We start from the raw sequence: 15,051 nt of genomic DNA on the forward strand, positions 1-15,051 counted from the left end.
CATGAAACCACCTCAAAATTAAATGGTCTGAGGAATTTCTGCTAAATTCTAAATTTGTTGGCAATATATATGCAGTTACTTGGTAGTTAACACTATATAACTCATAATATAAAATAAATTTATACCTATGTGTTTATTTATGATTTCTTTGAAAATTAGGAATTTAAAAAAAATCATTACTTTAGATCAGGTTTTTTGTGACATTAAGAAAACAAATCACCTAACACCCAATAGATTTTGCTAAACTGTATTATTACTTAAATTAGATCATATTAGTTTAAAGTATGTTCATTTTAAATTACAGTATATCTTTTTAAAATTTTTTATGAATGCCAATTGTACATTATAATTTTACACTTAGGGTATGAATGAAATGATTGTGTCATCACAATTTGTACTCAATTTAAAAATATCATTTCTTTAGATCTAGTTTTTTGTGACATTAAGAAAACAAATCACCTAAAACCCAATAGATTTTGCTAAACTGTATTATTACTTAAATTAGATCATATTTGTTTAAAGTATGTTCATTTTAAATTACAGTATATCTTTTTAAAAAATTTTATGAATGCCAATTGTACATTATAATTTTACACTTAGGGTATGAATGAAATGATTGTGTCATCACAATTTGTACTTAATTTACCATTGTTATTGTAATAATACAAAATGCAATGAGTTGCTTTTCAACCAGTTTCAATATTATGAAAGGTTGGTGTGTGTTTTATGTTTTTGTATTTAGATTACAATCATTCTTAATTTAATTTCAAAATAAATAATTTTAATTTTTAATTTTTGTGTTATTTTTTTCTAACATTTTACTTGTATAATTTTAGCAAATTTAATTGTCCATTAAAAAAATTCAAACAATGCTAACTACAGATATCCTTATTCAATTTTAAAATTCTGGTATAAAATAGTGACATAATGACCTTTAGTATTCAATGAAAGTAATTTAGTTTAATGTTTTAATAGTATTTCTAACACTGGATATTACCTAACTTGAAAAGACTGTTTGGAATAAAAGAGATTCAGGCCTGAGTTTTATTTCTAATAGTAATATTACCCAAAATTTGTTTAAAATTTTAGTTTGTTTACTTTTAACTTTGCATTATTTTACTTGATAATTATTTTTTTTACTTGGTTAGAAGACATCAAATTGTTTTCCCTCAGCATTTTCTTAAGCATTGCTTTAAAACTTGTAGGATACCCAATTAAAAAAAAAACTACTAGTAGGCTCAAAATAAAGCTTAACATAGCCAAAGCAATTATATTCTTAATAGATAGGGTATATTGTTTTATAACTGCCAAACACAGTCGGAACCCTTAATGACTGTTCATTACATTGGAAATTATATAGCACAAAAATGAAATGAAAAAAATAAAAAAAAACTTTTAAAAAAGCTTTTCATTTATTTACATACAAAACTAATAAATTAAATTGAATAATTTAGTTTTACATTATGCATACATGTAAGTAGAAACAAAAAAAAAGTTAAGTGAAAAATTAGTAATAAAATAAGAGATGTCATTAGAAGAAAAAATACAATTTTTTTTGTTCAGACACTAATTTTTGAAATTTTAGAAACATTAACAAACGTTTTCAACAGTCCAGCTCAATAAAGTTGACACTCTACCACTTCTAATATTCTTTTCCCTTCTATTTTATCTTAATTCACACTTTTAAATAATAGTAGGAGAAAAGCAGATTAAAAAAAAATGTATAGCATAGTTATTACGCTTATCTTCCACCTTAAAAACAATAATTATTAACAACAAATACATAGCTAGCAAAATACTAAACAACAGAGTTACATTTATCATGTTTGTTAAAGATCATTATTTCAAGAATGGAGAAATCTTAACACAATTCATCAGTTTATTGATTTATTTCACCAAAGTGTGATGATGAAATATCATTACACAGCCTGCCATAACTTGACTAGAGTAACTATGAACCAACACTCATGAATAACACATCTTAGGAATAACATTTTCACAAAAGCAACACAAAAGTTTATTATTTTGTTAAAAACTGTTTTTAAAAATAAAATAAACAATTTTTGAACTACTTTACAAATACAGCAAACATATTTTTGTCTGTTTTAGTTAAGAGTTGAAAGTACTGTTAGTTTCTTCAAGTTCTGGGCACAACTTGTAAGCTTTTCTGAACAGCTCCATTGCCTGTATACATTTTCCAGCAGCCTGTAATTATAAACAGCCAATTAATTTCACAAATAATATGTTTTAAAAACAAGTTACTAATTTTTTGTGTAAATAATAAAAGGTCAAGTTAGCTTAAAACTTAAATGATTAAAGAATGCTTTATATTCAAAAAATGGCTATTATGTCTAAGTGATTATTTTTAATGTGATTTTAAATGTTGATATAATAAACTAGCATTTTAATTTTAATAATCGTTTAAAATACAACCAGTGAATTGTAATGTTAACAATACAATAAGATTTAATTAGTAGTGTAATAGATTGAGATAATTGTGAGGTCAAGGGAACTCACTCTTCTGTATTAGTATTATATTTATATTGTTATCTTGAGTGATGTCCCTTACATATATATAAATAGTTGTCTCTCGCCACTTCCTTCCTCTTGCTGGTACCATCATGTAGTTAGACCCAATAAACGTTTTATATACAACCACATGCTTCTATCGTCAATCTATTATCTCATTGGCGACGAAGGATAAATAATCCACTAGAAAGAGCACCTAATTATTCAAAAAGAGGTTTGCTAGAGCTTATTAGCTAAGTATTTCTAGAATAATGGCGCTGTATGGCCAAATAAAAGAATTTGATTCGAATGATGAAATCATTCAAGATTACCTAGATAGGTTAAGCTTTTACCTTGAAGCAAACGACGTGACGATAGAAGCCAAAAAGAGAGCTGTTTTGTTAACAGTCATAGGGCCTCAACAATTTAGGCTACTAAAAGACTTATGCGCACCAGCTAGTCTAACTACCAAGAGCTTTAACGAGCTGAGCAAATTGCTAACAGACCACCATGCGCCTACCCCATCAAAGTTTCTATGTCGAGCTAGATTTGACAGTAGGACTCGTCAACCAAACGAGTCAATATCAGAATATGTTGCTGCTTTACGTCATCTAAGTAAATTTTGTGAATTCGGCGATACGCTGTCTGACAGACTATGTGAAAAGTTTGTGACAAGTGTAAACAGCCCTGATATTCAAAGAAAGTTGCTGCTCGAGTCAGATCTAACATTGGAAAAAGCAATACAACTAGCAATTTCATTCCAGCAGTCATCTGATGCGGCGAGATCTTTAGCACCTTCAGAGATCCATGCAGTAAACAGCAGGTTAGTCAATAAACATCAACCCCATCAGAGCATTCCAACTTATGCTAAACAGCCTGCACGTTCAAAGCCTAGATCTAAATCTAGTAATAATTATCAAAAATGTCATCGATGCAAAGGTCCCCATGCATCTCATCGGTGCAAGTTCAAGTCTGCAACTTGTTATAAGTGCAGTAAGCAAGGTCACATTGCCAAGGCCTGCTTTGCAAAGTCTTCGTCTGTTGCTAAATCTAGCCAGTCAAGACAGTACCGCAACCAAAGGCAGCACTATGTTAACTCTCACTAAGACTACCTAACCCAACCAATGAACCACTCTACCTGTGAAAATGCTCAAACTGATTCGCAGCCGGATTTCAACCTGTTCTCTGTGAAATCAATAAGTCATGCTCCCATCAATGTACAAGTTAATATCAACGGTAAGAGCATAAGCTTCCAACTTGACACTGGAGCATCTCTAACAGTCATAACAAAGAAAGATTTTGACGCTGTCACAGGAGGATCAGTGCCTCTACAGCCATGTCACAAGTGTCTAACAACATACACTGGTGACAATGTCCCGGTAATAGGAGAGTGTATGGTTCATGTAAGTTATAATGGTCAAAGTGTTAAACTTCCTCTTCTTGTGGTTGAAGGAAATGGACCACCATTACTAGGTAGGAACTGGTTAAGTGATCTTAAGTTAAATTGGGAGAGTATATGTTCATTGAACAATGGAAAAGAATCTAGTCTTACTTCACTAGATAAAGTAATATCTGAAAATAAATGTGTTTTTGGTAATCATGGATTACTAAATGATAGAACAGTGAAGTTAAGCATTAAAGACACTAATCCAAGATACTGCAAAGCTAGAGTTCCACCTTATGCAATGAGGAATAAAATTGAAAATGAGCTAAGTAGATTGGAATCTAATGGCATTATAAAGAAGGTAGACTATTCCGATTGGGCGTCGCCCATTGTGCCAGTGTTAAAGAAGGATGGTTCTATAAGAATTTGTGGAGATTATAAAACTACACTGAATAAGCAAATAGAGCTAAATAGGTATCCTATTCCTAACATTGAGGAAATTTCTTTGAATTTGGCAGGAGGAGACAAATTCACTGAATTAGACTTTAGTCATGCTTACACTCAACTAGAACTGCATCCAGATTCAAAAGTCTATATGACAATAAACACACATAAAGGACTCTACCAATATGAAAGACTATGTTTTGGCATATCATCTAGCCCTGGAATTTTCCAAGCTGTCATGGACAGTATTTTTAAGGATATTCCAAATGTTTGTGTGTACTTTGACAATGTGTACATAACTGGTAAGAATGACACTGAACATCTTAAAACACTTGATAAAGTATTGAAAATTGTTGGTGAAAAAGGTTTAAAGATAAACAAAGATAAATGTCAATTCATGCTGACAGAAATTAGTTTTCTTGGTTATATATTGAGCAAACAAGGCATCAGACCTCAACCTGAGAAAACAAAAGCCATTAAAGAAGCACCCAAACCTGAAAATACCCAACAACTAAGAGCTTTTTTGGGCTTGATAAATTACTATGCAAAGTTCATAGGGAATCTGTCTGGTAAACTATCACCACTGTACAAGCTGCTACAGAAAAATGCAACTTGGCACTGGAGTAAACAGCAAGAAGCTGCTTTTAATACAGCAAAGGAGGCTTTGTCTGCTGACACCTTACTAACTCACTATGACCCAGGGAAAAGACTTATATTAACATGTGATGCTTCACCAGATGGTGTAGGAGCAGTCTTGTCCCACATGGATGAGAAGGGTGACAGACCCATTGCTTTTGCCAGTAGATCTTTGAACCAGGCTGAGAAAAATTATTCTCAGTTAGATAGGGAAGGCTTAGGCATCATTTTTGGTGTTAAGAAATTTCATAAGTTTCTGTTTGGTAGGAAGTTCACCATCTTTACAGATCATAAACCATTGCTAGGTTTATTTGGAGAAAACAAAACCCTACCTGAGCATGCCTCACCAAGAATTCAAAGATGGGCTATCACACTAACTGCATACAATTATGAATTGAAATACAAACCTGGATCTGAGAATAGTGCAGATAGTCTTAGTAGATTACCTTTAAAAAACCAAAGCCTGAGCTATGTACCAGAAGATGTATTTGTTCTCTTCACTATCATGGATAACTCCAATATAAATGTGAATGATATTAAAAGAGAAACACAAAAAGATGAGTGCTTAATAAAAGTATATGAGTACTGTAAAAATGGTTGGCCTGAAGAATCTGTGAATGATGACTTAAGGCCATATAAAATAAGAAATAAAAACCTTTGGGAAGATAATATAAAAGATGGAGAAGATGCAGTCCATTATCAGTCAGAGTTGCCTAAACAAAGTATTTGTAACTTAATAAATGATTATGGTGATATGGCAATTTCAAATGTTTTAAAGAAAATACATTAGTAAGAAGGAATGTGATCATCAAACAACTTTGCTAACATCATTAGCACTTACAGAAACTAAAAGGGTAACATCAAAAGAAGAAAAAGATTTTTGCCATTTAATACACCCACTTCAAATACTGGATCACAGTTGCAAAGTGATATGGTCCAGAATATTACTTTTAAACAGTATTTTTGGTTACCAGGAAAGCACTATCAGATTACCTGAGAAAATTGATCAATCAAAGAAATCTATGTTAGTTAAGGATCTGAATAATAGCATAATACTTTCAGATGCCAATTCAAAAATAGTTCCATTAAATCATGACAAAACATTCATTGAAAGAGAATTTGGTGTTAATAAGAATGTGTATCTAAGAAATTATGGGAGAAAGGAAAAATGGATACCAGGTCAAATTGTTCAATGTACAGGACCTGTGTCTTATGAAGTTAAAAATAACTTGTGCAGATAATAAGTGTGAATCTGTCAATCCCACCAAATCTGAACAGTTCACACCAACTCAGTTTGTTCCACAACCAAGTTCTGTTGATATGAGTGAACCAAGTTGTCTGGAGTCAGAAAATGTAAATTCTGGAGTTAATGATTTAAATCCTAGACCTCCTGAGATAGAGAATCCATATGGTCAGAATCTTGAGTCACCAAATCAAAAGCCACTGAGAAGGTCAAGCAGGACAATCAAAGTCCCAAATAAGTTAGACCTATGATTTTAAAGGTCAAAAGGACTTTGACATCATTGTTTTGTATCTTGATTATGTTGTAGCATATTGTGCATTGTTTGTAAGGACGTAATCTACCATAGTGTTCATGTTACAATATAATTGGTGATTTTAGGATACTATCAATTGTTCTATTGAGAGATGTGTTATTGTGTTCTAAGGGTAAAGGGATGTAATAGATTGAGATAATTGTGAGGTCAAGGGAACTCACTCTTCTGTATTAGTATTATATTTATATTGTTATCTTGAGTGATGTCCCTTACATATATATAAATAGTTGTCTCTCGCCACTTCCTTCCTCTTGCTGGTACCATCATGTAGTTAGACCCAATAAACGTTTTATATACAACCACATGCTTCTATCGTCAATCTATTATAAGTAGAATAAAATGAACGAGCCGACCCGCGGCATATCATACTCCGCTATTTAGTTGTTTTTTCTACTTTTCAGTTATTCATAATTTGTGAATTCGACAGTACCAACGCTGCCACTGAAAATATTTCTTTAAAACACTATAAGTAGCTCGTTAAGGACGATAACCCCCCCCCCCCCTCCGTTAAAGTAAACTCCACTTTGTTACCCCCCCCCCCACGTTTAAAATAGTTTCAAACTAAATTATCTGCCCCTAATAGTCGTCACTAAACCCGGCTCTGTTTGTAAACATTTAGAGTGAACCACAGCTCACCAGACCATGTAGGGGTGGGGGTGGTAGGGAGCGTGTTTACTGCTTGTTTTCTAGCGTCTCCCAGAAGAGAATTATATATATAGAATTTTTAATAACATTGGACCGCACCATTTTGGACATTAACTCTAATGTACACACCTCAAGTCTATCAGCTTCTTGAAGCATCAATATTGCTGTGTCCTGTTTGCTTGACAAATTGCAAGGTGCTATGTTTTCAAACATGATATCAGTGCGCAGTATGTATTTTGTGCCACTCCTTAGACAGAAACATTTTTATTAAACATAGCAAACTTAACAAATGAAAGAAAATACTTTAATTGTTTGAGGTTCTTAAATTTAATAGAGGATGGTACTCTATGACTATGGCACTTAAAACTGACAGCAAAAAGTGAAGACATTGTAGATAATAGAATAGGCTATAAAAAAATTATTGCAACTTAGCTGAGACTAAAAGTAATTTATATATATTAATCAGTAAATACCTTACACAATTAGAAAGTACTTAAGTTTTTTCTTTTAGAGGTTTATAAATAACTTTTACCCTAATTTCTCGCCTTCGTGTAAACGGTTATGGTTAAATATTATTGCCAGTCCTGTTTCTGGTTTGACTTTGCAAAGAATGTTTTTTTCCTCTGCACAGTACTTCCCATCAGGACCCTTACAAAATATAAATAAAAATTATTTGTTGGGACAGCTTGATACATCAAAATCCAACATGTTCATGGTCAAGTAATTCTGATTTTAAATATGTTATAAAACTATAACTTGAGGAAAAGAAGAATTACTTCAACAATAACTATAATTTACTTACTTTATACAGTTTTTGTGAAGTGTCAATAAAATTTGTGCTGCCTCCTGAGAAATCACCATTTAGGTACACCATGAAAGTTTGGAGTGACCTTTCTGTAGCAGAACGAACAAAAAATCCATCATTATGGGGAGCAAAGTGTCCACCTACTTTGTATCGTGCAAGACGAAATACCTTAAAAGCAGATAAAGAAATTCGATACATTTGGATGACAATCATTTGCTTCTGTAATAGATTGAAATAATTGTGAGGTCAAGGGAACTCACTCTTCTGTATTAGTTATATTTATAATATTGTTATCTTGAGTGATGTCCCTTGTGCATTGTACTTCCTCCCGTCCTCTCTGTGTCTTACCATCATGGCGTCTGTACATAATAAAGGCTGTTATATACAACCACAGGCTTCTGTCGTCAATCTATTATAACTGGCGACGAAGGATAAACATCTACTAGAAAGAGCACCTACTTACGCAAAAAAGAGGTTTGCTAGAGCTTATTAGCTAATTATTTCTAGAATTATGGCGCTGTATGGCCAAATAAAAGAATTTGATGCGAATGATGAAATCATTCAAGATTACCTAGAGAGGTTAAGCTTTTACCTAGAAGCTAACAACGTGACGATAGAAGCCAAAAAGAGAGCTGTTTTGTTAACAGTCATAGGGCCTCAACAATTTAGGCTACTAAAAGACTTATGCGCACCAGCCAGTCTAACTACCAAGAGCTTTAACGAGCTGAGCAAATTGCTAACAGACCACCATGCGCCTACCCCATCAAAGTTTTTATGTAGAGCTAGATTTGACAGTAGGACTCGTCAACCAAACGAGTCAATAACAGAATATGTTGCTGCTTTACGTCATTTAAGTGAATTTTGTGAATTCGGCGATACGCTGTCTGACAGACTATGTGAAAAGTTTGTGACAGGTGTAAACAGCCCTGATATTCAAAGAAAGTTGCTGCTCGAGTCAGATCTAAAATTGGAAAAAGCAATACAACTCGCAACTTCAATCCAGCAGTCATCAGATGCGGCGAGATCTTTAGCACCTTCAGAGATCCATGCAGTAAACAGCAGGTTAGTCAATAAACATCAACCCCATCAGAGCATTCCAACTTATGCTAAACAGCCTGCTCGTTCAAATCCTAGATCTAAATCTAGTAATAATTATCAAAAATGTCATCGATGCAAAGGTCCCCATGCATCTCATCGGTGCAAGTTCAAGTTAGCAACTTGTTATAAGTGCGGTAAGCAAGGTCACATTGCCAAGGCCTGCTTTGCAAAGTCTTCGTCTGTTGCTAAATCTAGCCAGTCAAGACAGTACCGCAACCAAAGGCAGCACTATGTTAACTCTCACCAAGACTACCTAACCCAACCAATGAACCACTCTACCTGTGAAAATGCTCAAACTGATTCGCAGCCGGATTTCAACCTGTTCTCTGTGAAATCAATAAGTCATGCTCCCATCAATGTACCAGTTAATATCAACGGTAAGAGCATCAGCTTCCAACTTGACACTGGAGCATCTCTAACAGTCATAACAAAGAAAGAGTTTGACGCTGTCACAGAAGGATCAGTGCCTCTACAGCCGTGTCACAAGTGTTTAACAACATACACTGGTGACAATGTTCCGGTAATAGGAGAGTGTATGGTTCATGTAAGTTATAATGGTCAAAGTGTTAAACTTCCTCTTCTTGTGGTTGAAGGAAATGGACCGCCATTACTAGGTAGGAACTGGTTAAGTGATCTTAAGTTAAATTGGGAGAGTATTTGTTCATTGAAGAATGTAAAAGAATCTAGTCTTACTTCACTAGATAAAGTAATATCTGAAAATAAATGTGTTTTTGGTAATCATGGATTACTAAATGATAGAACAGTGAAGTTAAGCATTAAAGATACAAATCCAAGATACTGCAAAGCTAGAGTTCCACCTTATGCAATGAGGAATAAAATTGAAAATGAGCTAAGTAGATTGGAATCTAATGGCATCATAAAGAAGGTAGACTATTCCGATTGGGCAACGCCCATTGTGCCAGTGTTAAAGAAGGATGGTTCTATAAGAATTTGTGGAGATTACAAAACTACACTGAATAAGCAAATAGAGCTAAATAGGTACCCTATACCTAACATTGAGGAAATTTCCTTGAATTTGGCAGGAGGAGACAAATTCACTGAATTAGACTTTAGTCATGCTTACACTCAACTAGAACTGCATACAGATTCAAAAGTCTATACGACAATAAACACACATAAAGGACTCTACCAATATGAAAGACTATGTTTTGGCATATCATCTAGCCCTGGAATTTTCCAAGCTGTCATGGACAGTATTTTTAAGGACATTCCAAATGTTTGTGTGTACTTTGACAATGTGTACATAACTGGTAAGAATGACACTGAACATCTTAAAACACTTGATAAAGTATTAAAAATTGTTGGTGAAAAAGGTTTAAAGATAAACAAAGATAAATGTCAATTCATGTTGACAGAAATTAGTTTTCTTGGTTATATATTGAGCAAACAAGGCATCAGACCTCAACCTGAGAAAACAAAAGCCATTAAAGAAGCACCCAAACCTGAAAATACCCAACAACTAAGAGCTTTTTTGGGCTTGATAAATTACTATGCAAAGTTCATAGGGAATCTGTCTGGTAAACTATCACCACTGTACAAGCTGCTACAGAAAAATGCAACTTGGCACTGGGGTAAACAACAAGAAGCTGCTTTTAATACAGCAAAAGAGGCTTTGTCTGCTGACACCTTACTAACTCACTATGACCCAGGGAAAAGACTTATATTAACATGTGATGCTTCACCAGATGGTGTAGGAGCAGTCTTGTCCCACATGGATGAGAAGGGTGACAGACCCATTGCTTTTGCCAGTAGATCTTTGAACCAGGCTGAGAAAAATTATTCTCAGTTAGATAGGGAAGGCTTAGGCATCATTTTTGGTGTTAAGAAATTTCATAAGTTTCTGATTGGTAGGAATTTCACCATCTTTACAGATCATAAACCATTGCTAGGTTTATTTGGAGAAAACAAAACCCTACCTGAGCATGCCTCTCCAAGAATTCAAAGATGGGCTATCACACTAACTGCATACAATTATGAATTGAAATACAAACCTGGATCTGAGAATAGTGCAGATAGTCTTAGTAGATTACCTTTAAAAAACCAAAGCCTGAGCTATGTACCAGAAGATGTATTTGTTCTCTTCACTATCATGGATAACTCCAATATAAATGTGAATGATATTAAAAGAGAAACACAAAAAGATGAGTGCTTAATAAAAGTATATGAGCACTGTATGAATGGTTGGCCTGAAGAGTCTGTGAATGATGACTTAAAGCCATATTAAATAAGAAATAAAAACCTTTGTGAAGATAATATAAAAGATGGAGAAGATACAGTCCATTATCAGTCAGAGCTACCTAAACAAAGTATTTGTAACTTAATAAATGATTATGGTGATATGGCAATTTCAAATGTTTTAAAGAAAATACATTAGTAAGAAGGAATGTGATCATCAAACAACTTTGCTAACATCATTAGCACTTACAGAAACTAAAAGGGTAACATCAAAAGAAGAAAAAGATTTTTGCCATTTAATACACCCACTTCAAATACTGGATCACAGTTGCAAAGTGATATAGTCCAGGATATTACTTTTAAACAGTATTTTTGGTTACCAGGAAAGCACTATCAGATTATCTGAGGAAATTGATCAATCAAAGAAATCTATGTCAGTCAAGGATCTGAATAACAGCATAATACTTTCAGATGCCAATTCAAAAATAGTTCCATTAAATCATGACAACTCATTCATTGAAAGAAAATTTGCAGTTAATAAGAATGTGTATCTAAGAAATTATGGGAGAAAGGAAAAATGGATACCAGGTCAAATTGTTCAATGTACAGGACCTGTGTCTTATAAAGTTAAAAATAACTTGTGCAGATAATAAGTGTGAATCTGTCAATCCCACCAAGTCTGATCAGTTGACACCAACTCAGTTTGTTCTACAACCAAGTTCTGTTGATATGAGTGAACCAAGTTGTCTGGAGTCAGAAAATGTAAATTCTGGAGTTAATGATTTAAATACTAGACCTCCTGAGATAGAGAATCCAGATGGTCAGAATCTTGAGTCACCAAATCAGAAGCCACTGAGAAGGTCAAACAGGACAATCAAAGTCCCAAATAAGTTAGACCTATGATTCTAAAGGTCAAAAGGACTTTGACATTATTGTTTGTATTTTGATTATGTTGTAGCATATTGTGCATTGTTTGTAAGGATGTAATCTACCATAGTGTTCATGTTACAATATAATTGGTGATTTTAGGATACTATCAATTGTTCTATTGAGAGATGTGTTATTGTGTTCTAAGGGTAAAGGGATGTAATAGATTGAAATAATTGTGAGGTCAAGGGAACTCACTCTTCTGTATTAGTTATATTTATAATATTGTTATCTTGAGTGATGTCCCTTGTGCATTGTACTTCCGTCCTTGCCGGTTAACAATTAAAGCTGTTTACATACTCATGGCTTCTGTCTCCGTTGTATTCATAATCTACCTCAGCTTCGAACATCTGAGCTTAAATATTTTATTTTAAACTTAGCCATATTTTAGTATAAAACATGCAAAGTCTAATAAACAACCAGATGAGGTGTCAATAATTAGGTTTAAAAAAACACACAAAGAAATAACTTACATCATTTAGACCTTTGGGAACCCATGTGCCTTTCATCAAAAGTGGAACACCTTCAATATGTAAATTAAGGGGATCTTGGTCAATTACAATAGTTTTCAAATGCCCCTGTATTCTCTTCCACAAAATTGAAGCAAGTTTTGAGCTTTGAAATGACAGTCTGAAACATAAAGCATTAACCTGATGAACACACTTTTACATCCATATTTCATTTTTTATATCTATAAATAATTAAATGCAATATAAAAATGACTTAGGCTTATAAATCTATTATTTTAATGTTAAAAATCTACTTTTTAAAATTCTAAAATACAAGTATTAGAAAACTAAATTAAAAAAAAATTATAAATATGACTTAATCTACTGAAGTTAAGCATTGGTTTTTATTTATGTGCCAGTATAATAAATGTAATAATAAAATAAGCACCCTTATATTTCTAAATGCGCATGTCATAAATATATTGCGCTATATAACCATGCAGAAAAAAAATTCGCTGCACATACTAAGATATGTGATAATTAATAATAAATATAATTTATGTTTACAAAAGTAACATCACAATGTGTTAACTTAATGAATTTGTGAGTATTAAATAGTCTAAAAGCCATTCTTATCTCAATTATCCCAGTTTTTACCTCTGTGAGCTTCTGTAATCATCTCTAGAATACAAAATTTCACTGAAGCCTACTCTCTCTCCTGCTTGGATAAAATGCTGACATTCTTCTGGTAGTAAAACACTTTTCAACAAAAAACATTCATCGCCATAATCCAACACCTCAGTTCGACTGATGGCACTATTATCAAATTCGTTATCATCTAGTGAGGGAAAGTCAGTAATTAAGTCAGCACCATCAATTTGTATTTCTCCTGATTTACTTGCGTCTTCCTCTAGTCCAGGGATATACTCTTGTTTTTCCATATCACTGTAGTATGAAAAACCCCAGGCATAGAGAAAATATTTTAAGTTATGCATTATTTTTTAATACATTTATGTATTTGGGGTCTATATATAGGTCCCTATATATATATATATATATATATATATATATATATATATATATATATATATATATATATATATATATATATGTAGGCCCTATATTATACATATATAGGCCTATATACTATATAATATATATATAGGCCTAATATATATATATATATATAGGCCTATATATTATATATATATGTATATAGGCCTAATATATTATATTATATTTTATATATATATACATATATATATATATATATATATATATATATATATATATATATATATATATATATATATATATATATATATATATATATATGCCTCTATACAGGCCAGTATAATTATTAAAATATAATAATAATATATAGGCCTACATAGAGTCTAGATCTATATGGGCACATTATTGACATTATTAAATTAAATTAATCATTTTAGGCTTACCCTTTTTGAACCTATTGGTTTGCCTCCTTGCTGATTTACGAAAAAGGACGTATAAGCCCTATGACTACATTACAATATATCTATATATATATATATATAGTATATTTAACTATATACTATATACTTATACATACAGTATATTCTGAGTATATACTAGTATATAGTTACAGTATATACTAGTATACTAGTATATAAGATTAAGTATTAAAGTATTAAGCATATAAAACGCAGTGCGAGATAAAAAAATCTAGATCTGAACTCCAAATGTATTCTATGTAAGTTTCTACTTTTTAAAACAATAGTTTAGTATAGACCTACGCCGTTAAACTAATGTTTATGAGTTTTATGTAGCTATGCGTACTGTGAACTGTCTATTCTCTGTGATAATTTTCTATTTATATTCCTCTATCTACAGGGAGTAGCCTGCGTTGCATCACGTTTTGAAATTTATTTCAGCTAAGTACAACAATAAAAACAACCGTTCATTTGTAGTGTGAACTTAATTTTTATTTTTGAACATTTTACATACTTAAAAAGAAAAACTAAAATTACATCTCTTTTTGGCTAAATATGGGTACTATATAGAAATTACTTCATTACACTATAGCATTTTTACTTGTACTATTATTATTATTAACTTTTATATTTTGGCTGGACATTTTTATTTTTATTTGGCAATAACAAAACAAACCAATCAAATCGCAAAATTAAATCAGGCCTAAAGCCTAGTGTAACGGGCCCATCCTGGACTTAGAGGCTGGGTTGGACTGACGTATTAAAGAGATCCGGCAAATAAATTGATTTATAAGCGACCCCTTCTCAAGTTGAGTTTTCATAGTGCATTTTTCCCATCTTAGTCCACCCACGCACCGTCCGTACCACCCCGGAGGCGCCAATCCGAACATTTTACATACATTTTATTTCAATTTAAGAATCTCGGTGTCAA

At 32.6% G+C, this 15,051-nt stretch overlaps 1 protein-coding gene across 4 annotated transcripts; it reads right to left on the minus strand.

Moving 5' to 3' along the window:
• Nucleotides 1–1,432: 1,432 nt before the first annotated feature.
• Nucleotides 1,433–14,504, minus strand: LOC131950487 (uncharacterized). 4 transcript variants are annotated; one of them, XM_059312676.1, is made up of 8 exons: nt 14,424–14,504; nt 14,106–14,135; nt 13,306–13,593; nt 12,673–12,829; nt 7,976–8,146; nt 7,706–7,821; nt 7,303–7,420; nt 1,434–2,205 (listed from the first exon to the last, which is right to left on the minus strand). In XM_059312676.1, the coding sequence occupies exons 3-8, from the start codon at nt 13,587–13,589 to the stop codon at nt 2,110–2,112; spliced, it is 942 nt and encodes a 313-aa protein (XP_059168659.1). In that variant the 5' UTR covers nt 13,590–13,593; nt 14,106–14,135; nt 14,424–14,504; the 3' UTR covers nt 1,434–2,109. The 4 variants fall into 4 exon arrangements, with proteins under 4 accessions (XP_059168660.1, XP_059168659.1, XP_059168657.1 ...); XM_059312674.1 differs by having other exon boundaries at nt 14,106–14,185; nt 14,424–14,484; XM_059312675.1 differs by having other exon boundaries at nt 14,106–14,169; nt 14,424–14,441.
• Nucleotides 14,505–15,051: the final 547 nt, after the last annotated feature.

The sequence above is a fragment of the Physella acuta genome, unplaced genomic scaffold (genome assembly GCF_028476545.2).
Source record: "Physella acuta isolate Inbredline_101_S28 unplaced genomic scaffold, ASM2847654v3 ptg000768l, whole genome shotgun sequence".
In the NCBI taxonomy this organism is placed as follows: Eukaryota; Metazoa; Mollusca; class Gastropoda; family Physidae; genus Physella; species Physella acuta.